Source organism: Alosa pseudoharengus, unplaced genomic scaffold (genome assembly GCF_046254945.1).
Source record: "Alosa pseudoharengus isolate Yale_2024_CS ecotype anadromous, Long Island Sound unplaced genomic scaffold, YU_APseudo_1.1 YU_APseudo_1.1_scf_20, whole genome shotgun sequence".
In the NCBI taxonomy this organism is placed as follows: Eukaryota; Metazoa; Chordata; class Actinopteri; order Clupeiformes; family Clupeidae; genus Alosa; species Alosa pseudoharengus.
In genome coordinates this window covers 22,986,981-22,994,480 of record NW_027468664.1, presented here as the reverse complement: position 1 = coordinate 22,994,480, position 7,500 = coordinate 22,986,981, and the positions used below count along the sequence as shown (strand labels likewise).

At 41.7% G+C, this 7,500-nt stretch overlaps 2 protein-coding genes across 4 annotated transcripts in view; both read left to right on the top strand.

Moving 5' to 3' along the window:
• Window positions 1-4,244, top strand: part of cped1 (cadherin-like and PC-esterase domain containing 1) — a 170,775-nt gene extending 166,531 nt beyond the window's left edge. For all 3 annotated transcript variants that reach the window (XM_076296902.1, XM_076296901.1, XM_076296903.1), the window contains one exon: window positions 2,321-4,244. In XM_076296902.1, the coding sequence (XP_076153017.1) occupies window positions 2,321-2,563 (243 nt within the window). In that variant the 3' untranslated portion in view covers window positions 2,564-4,244. The remainder of the gene's footprint in view (window positions 1-2,320) is intronic.
• Window positions 4,245-5,830: 1,586 nt separating this feature from the next.
• The window catches only part of wnt16 (wingless-type MMTV integration site family, member 16), a 10,320-nt gene continuing 8,650 nt past the window's right edge, over window positions 5,831-7,500 (top strand). Inside the window, exons 1-2 of the mRNA XM_076296904.1 lie at window positions 5,831-5,925; window positions 6,112-6,338. Of these exons, the coding sequence (XP_076153019.1) occupies window positions 5,831-5,925; window positions 6,112-6,338 (322 nt within the window). The remainder of the gene's footprint in view (window positions 5,926-6,111; window positions 6,339-7,500) is intronic.

Sequence of the window (7,500 nt, the reverse complement as noted above, 5' to 3'; positions counted from 1 at the left end):
TTGTGTGACTTCTCAGCTACGTCACTTTTTCAATCTTTTTTTTATCTTTTGTTATCTCTCTCTCTCTCTCTCTCTCTCTCTCTCTCTCTCTCTCTCTCTCTCTCTCTCTCTCCTTCTGATCTTTGAATTGTTCTAGGTAGAATATCCTTATCCTACCACCCACACCATAATCGCTCAAAACACACACACACACACATGACTCTATGGCCCTGTAAATGTGTTTTTAAAAGCAGTAATTCTGTTTTTATTCAGCTATAAAACTGTGTCTCGGAGGAGTTAGTGACTAATTAGCAGTTAGGCCCACTTTCATGAGCTATTAGACTGCATGTTGGTGGCAGATGAGACAAGCTGGATCAAGGGTGTGTGTGTGTGTGTGTGTGTGCGTGTGTGTGTGTGTGTGTGTGTGTGTGTGTGTGTGTGTGTGTGTGTGTGTGTGTGCGTGTGTGTGTGTGTGTGTGTGTGTGTGCGTGTGTGTGTGTGTGTGTGTGTGTGTGTGTGTGTGTGTTGTGTGTGTGTGTGTTGTGTGTGTGTGTGTGTGTGTGTGCGCGCGCATGTGTGTATGTATGTGTGTGTGTGTGTCTTTCCAAAAACACCTCAGGCTATCCATGAATGAGTGTGCATGTGTTAGGTATTTGTTTTATAAGCTTTGCATCTATGAAGAGATTTTAGACCACCTGGTAAACCTCTCTAAATCCAGACCAGTACAGAGAACACACCTTCTACAGAGCACTGGTCCATGATGGTGAGAATTCTACTTTGCAGACGTGGATCGCTTGGGTTAGCTCCGAATTGTTAATTTGTTTATTTGTTTTTTCATGAGTGCACAAAGTGTTTACATCACAACAGCATTTATAGCATTTATATATGGTAATTATATATGCTAATCCCTACACAAGATGAGTCAGTGCCTCAGCCTTCAGAATGCCATTCAATAAACACTTAAACGGTAGTGGTATTATACACAGGAATTCACTAATAAAATACACTGCAAAACATGGTGAAATAAGTGAGATAATATTGCCATTGAGTTTTGTGTGAGGTCGGTGTGTATATGTGAGTGAACATTTCAGTGCTGCTTGAATGACAAGGTCTTGTGTCATTTTATGAACTCTAGCAGCTCATTTGCCAATAGGCTAATTGAATAAAAATATGCCAATAATTGAATAAAAACTTTTACTCAACTCTCTACTCAAAGGTCTTGTGTCATTGGGGTGCTGTCAATGTAATTGTGTCTTCTGTTAGTACTCTCTGATGTGTGTGTGTGTGTGTGTGTGTGTGTGTGTGTCATTGCCGTGCTGTCAATGTAATTGTGTTTTCTGTCAGTCCTCTCTGATGGCTACGCTTTCAATGACGAATATTAAAATGCATTAAGTCTACACGTTATCTGTGGGCATATAGGAATTTCATCAGTGCATGGATACACATTACAATAAGTTGGAGATTTATATTTATGATTTTATTGTTTGTACTGTAATTTATTGACATACAATGTCATTGGCGTACAGAAAAAAAGACAACAAACTATCAGTTCAGGAGACATAAAATGGAATGTGTGAAATATGCTTAACAATCTGCAACTTGTTCAACACTACTTTCTGCAATGGCTTATGTAATGCCTATGTTTGTTTTGGGGATAAGACTATTCAACAAAGAACCAGTAGAATACATTTCAACGTCAATCTGTCATAAGCACTAAGAAACAGTAGACAATTTGACTTATCATTTGTAATGTTGCAATGAACTACTTGTGAAAAAAAATAGATATATTTATTCATAGATAATCGCTCTTCCGCCAAGAAATTTTCTTCTACCTGAATGGTTGCCAAGCAACGTCGAGACGCAGCTAGCTTAACTTTTTTTTTTTTAAAGTATATTTTTTGGGCTTTTTGCCTTTATTTGTATAGGACAGTGAAGAGTGAGACAGGAAGTGGGAGAGAGAGATGGGGTGGGACCGGGATATGACCGCAGGTCGGATTCGAACCTTGGTCCCCGTGAGCACTTGGACCTGTATATGGTATGAGCGCTGTATCCTGTTGTGCCACAGCGCCCACCAGCTACTTTAACTTTTGTATCAAGTAATGGTAGCGCAGTAATATAGAACGAAATGCGGTCAAGGTGTATGTTTAAGCTGCAGTTTACAACGGCATCGAACATGATTCAGCCAATCACAATCAAGGACCGGAACTATTCGTTTTAGAAATATATATAAATATATAAATTATAAATTATTATACAAGTTTGTGTGGTGTTTCCACATGATGTTTTTTGTATTTGTTCTGTTTTGTAATTTTGCATTGTGTGTGTGTGTGTGTGTAAACAGGTGGCAAAGCCCTCATATTCAGCCCCTCAGCACAGCCTTCTGCAGATGCTACGGCAGGATGGAGACTCTGGAAGCAAATCTGGAACCGGAACCGGTGATCAGGTGGACCTGCAGGACTCTCAGTGGCCCTCGTCCAACACCACGTACCACGTCAGGGGCCCGGTGAACCAGGTCTACTCCGAGATTCTACTCAGTAGACTGTGTGCTCGGGACAGGGGAAACAAAACCACGCCACACAGATGAAGGACAGGGGCTGTGTGTGTGTGTGTGTGTGTGTGTGTGTGTGTGTGTGTGTGTGTGTGTGTGTGTGCGCGCGCGTGTGTGCGTGTGTGTGTGTGTGTGTGTGTTTGCATTTGTGTCCGTCTGTCTTTTTGTTTGTCTCTTTGATCATTTAGCATTTTGTTTGTGGTGTGTGTGTGTGTGTGTGTTTGTGTGTGTGTGTGTGTGTGTGCGCGTGTGTGCGCGTGTGTGCGCGCATGTGTGCGTGTGTGTGTGTGTGTGTGTGTGTGTGTGTGTGTGTGCGCGTGTGTGTGTGTGTGTGTTTGTGTGTGTGTGTGTGTGTGTGTGTGTGTGTGTGTGTGTGTGTGTGTGTGTGTGTGTGTGAAGAGGGAACATCCTTGGATCCATGTGTGAAGAAACTACTTCACAAACAGTTTTGCCTTCAGAGATTCCTCTTCCAGAACGCCTTTTAGAAATCCATGAAATATTATCATCCATCAAAACCATCAGATGCAGACAGGCCACATGTTGAGCTGCACAGCCAGACAATCTACTTCTGGTGGTAGATAAAAGGGTGTGGAAGGTGAGGGGCAAAGAGGATTTTCATGTGTGTGTGTGTGTGTGTGGAGGGGGGGTATCCAGATGGCGACTGGGTGCGCTGTCTACCCCCCCCCCCCCTGATATCCTGCCAAAAACGGACTGCTGCAGCTGTAGCCGCGAAGGGGCCAATTACTTGTGGAGCTGCGGTGCACATCAAGAGGAAAAGGAGAGCCGAGAAAGGGACGGCTGGCCGAACGTTCCGACAACGTCCCGACGAACTTTCCAACCAAACGTTCTCTGCGCTCTAGCCATCCGTCGCATGTTAGCAGGATGTCTCGAAGAGTTTTTACAGCGGTGCCTTTGATGTCGCCAATCCTGTAGACACTTTCGTGAAAGCTGGATGTATTTTCCTTCCTTGTGTCAAATGTACAAGTTTGTTCTCTAAGGTACTTCAAACCAAAGGTCTTATACAGATGGAATGCTTTTATAATTATTGTCAAAGTATGAACAATATAAATATTTCTATATTTTTCTACAGATGTATTGCCCATGCCTTTGATCCGTTTTATATAAAGCCTTGTGTTTACACGGAGGATGTCTGTATGTATATAATTTGTTGGTGGATTATTATGCAGGTTCTAACTTAAGAATTGATACCATGCCTGAAACTGTTCTGTTTGATTTCGGCGCGTAGCCTATCAGGCAGTGATCCTGAGACATATCAACCTACAATCTTCTAGGCTTCATTCTTATAAGAAAAGAAAATATTTTGTAACTTTCCTGCTGCACCCATTTTGCCCTGTCTATGTATAAGCTATTTCCTGTTCTGTCTGAGTGAGATATTCTCACGTCGCTGGACTTTCAGACCAAGCCTTATTCGATCCTTGGAGTTAATTTTCGGCGTCAGGTGTGTTTGTTCTACTACGATGTAGGCCTCCCTGTTCAGAATGTTCACTGTGATTGGATGGGTGTCTGTTGTGGTTTAGAATGCCATCATTGGTCCGTGAGACCGGGGTTTTACCGAGTAGCAGCCTATATGCCTAGCCTAATTATTTTCAAATTCCATTTGGATAAAGGCTGCTATAGGATCTCAGTAGGATTGTGTTATTGAAAGACATTATACATGTATTCTGCGTTAATGTATACAGAACGTTTTATTCTTATATTAAATTATTCTATTTCTTTTACCGATTGTGTCCTTTAAATTATTGTGATATTTGTGTGATATTTGTGATATAATTAATGTCACTATATTCACATTTTGGATAGCAATAAATGCCAATAATTCTATGGTATGTTTTAATTCTATTAATTAGCCTATTTCACGTTGTTAACTAAATTATAAATATTTGTATTCATTGAAATATATCAAGTGCGACATTTGACATCATTATGCTTAAAATATTGCTTTCTCTAACGGTTTGTCCGAAGATTAACCAGATTTCAGCTCTTGCTGAAACCTTACCAGCTCTCAGCTCTCACCTGAAATCAACCGCAATCTTAATCCAGCATTCATTTCATTTCATTTTTACATTTCAACATGACAGATCGTAGCCTATTTTTATGGAAAGAGCTAAAAGTCTGAAACCGGCAATAAAAGGTTAAACATCAACACGTGAAAGGTTTTTTTTACCATCAAACTCCACTCTTCAAATTTGTATTAGCCTAATATGGGCTATTCTAGAATGTCTTTAGTGAAGGCTAATATTGAATTGAATGTTATCGGAATTTTGGCGCATTTTAATATGGCCAGGCAAGTACTGAAATAGCTCACAATCAAATAGTATAGTTATTTGTTTTAAGAGCTTTCCCGTAACATTTGGCTCGATTTGCTTTCGTTCTGTATGGACCAAGTTAAAATGACAGCATGTTAAAAAAAAAGAAAGGCTACTAATCAAATATATGTATGGGTTGATTTCATGTTAACTTCCCATCAACAAACCTAATAGTCCATTCGGTGAAAACAATCACACGGAAATCTTTTAAATTGAAATCATAGAGCTTAGCACTAAGTCCTCCTAACAGGGCAAAGAAAAATACTTAAAATACTAGTCTCATATAGGTCACCATAGGCTACTCTGCACATATTTTAAGTAGCCTATTTATATAAAGTTTAAGTAAGTAGCCTATTTATATAAAGTTTAAGTAGCCTATATATAAATCGACAAAAAAATGAAATCCGCTTTCATAAAAATGTGAGTTTCAGCGACTCAACTCCTAACTAGGTAAGTTCCTATGCGCTTTCACTGGCATTCAGCCGCGCGCAGTCCGCGTTATGCCACTTGAGGGATCTTTTGATGGAATGTCTCCGTTTGTTTCGTCCTACCTCAGCTCCTTGAGCCCGCTGCGTGCGCGGCCGCTTTCTGCCCAATTAACGCTCGGAATGAGCGAGCACGCTGAATATGCATGAGCGGCGTCGCCAATCGGAGTGTGGGAGCGCGCCGTAGGAAAAGTATTCACAGCGAATTCTTTTAGAAGAGGATAAAACCGTTTGTCGCTCAGTTAGGGAGCACCAATCAAATGTAATTTTATTACGCCTATCCGAGCGCAGTCAACAGTAGCGCCACTGTCAAAGTCTGGATTCCGCCCGTGTCTTCATGAAGGTGGAACGGAGGGAAAACTTCTGATCAAAACCATTTTTGCGGATTAAATCTCTTCATTCCTCAAATGTAGCTGACTGGCGCTTCCAGCAGCCGTCCGATGGACTTGCACACTCGCTGCGATATAATGCCGCTGTCCTGACCGGCGATCATGGAGAAGCCCACATGCGGTGGATTATACCTGTTCTACTTGATCTCTCTCCTGCTACTCTCGGAGTATCCCCTGTGCTGCCGAGGAAGTTGGATGTAAGTAAAGCGCGTTTACTTCAGATCTTGCCGTTGGTCTACGTTTCTCACTTGCTTTGTTATGGGGGTTAGAGTTTTTTTTTCTGAGACGCTGCAGAGTGTGAGACATTGTTTTCTCTGCTTTGGATGGAGGTTTTGGGATGGAGGCTTGTCAAACCAAACACGCCTGGCGCTTTCCTTCCGCAGGTGGCTGGGCATAACGTCGGTGGGATTACCGGAGAAAATGGGCTGCACCAATTTGCCCCTGTCCAACAAACAGAAAGAGATATGCAAGAAAAAGCCGTACCTCCTGCCCAGCATAAAGGACGGCGCGCGTCTGGGCATCGCCGAATGCCAGAGCCAGTTCAAGCACGAGCGATGGAACTGCTCCACTACCAAAGATCTGTCGGTATTCGGCTACGAGTCAAACAGTGGTAAGACATATATATTGTTTTGTTGTTGTTGTTGTGGTTGTTTTGTTGTTGTTTTTGTTTTCTTTGCTACAAAAACATCATGGCAACTGGGAGTTTGTGATCTGGTTTTGTAGCTAATATAGAGTAGCCTAAAATCTTGGCTCATCGCCACAATAGTCCCCCGTGAAACCCGTGACTATAACTAAATCTATTTGACATTTCGTTAGTCCCTCAAAAAGAACCAGAGTGCATTTTTGCGTTATAACATGATGTGCCCATGATTGAGTTGTATCGCGCCTTTCTTTGGTAACGCGCATTAAATATTCGCTTTAATTATTTCGCCAGTGCCCGGTAGGAAATGTAATTATCGATCAACTATATCTGTAGCCGTAGCGGAGATCCCATCTGCTTCGATTTAGCCGTCTCTACACGCCACTTATCCATGCTCCTCCTCTTTGAAGACAGAAAGGCCCTGCTCTCCCAATTCCAATCTGACAGGAATCAGGATTACGGTAATTAAGGGATTCGGCGAAGACCAGAAATATTAGATGCGCTTTCTTAGTGTTCAGCTTCAAAGCCAAGTAGGCCCACAGCCAACCTCGTTTCCCCTTTTGTGCATGCTGTCTGAGACCTCTTGAGATAATTCTTCTTTTAGCCTCCAAATTATCTACGCCTCTAAAATCCTTCATTTCATAGAATTATTTTTCTCATTTGTTTAGAGCTAATCAGAGATCCTTTCGGAATAGAGAGTTGGGTAATTTTTATGACAAACGTGCCCTTCTCTCATTTTAAAATGTCCAGATGTATAGGTAAATGGTTAATTGGTTTAATTTGAACTTTTCCCTGATTACATTAGAGCGTTGAGGAATTTCAGTAGGCCCAAGTAACGTCTGACTGCCTCCGAACAGGCGCGGATAGAGATTCTTGCTGCGACGGTTGCGAGTGGTCGTCTTCGGATGATGGAGAAATAAATGTAGTGAGGAAAATAGCCTTTAAATGAAAATATGTCGGATTGTCGGTCCATACACATTTTAAGATTTTAACTTCAAGAGATTGCTCATTTGTTGACAAATTAACAATGCAAAAGCTCGGTCTATGCCAGGCCTGTAAAGCGTTTGCCTTATTGGCGTGCGTGTTTTACCAATATTTATCAGACTCTAATTGGCGCTAACAGTAATGGACT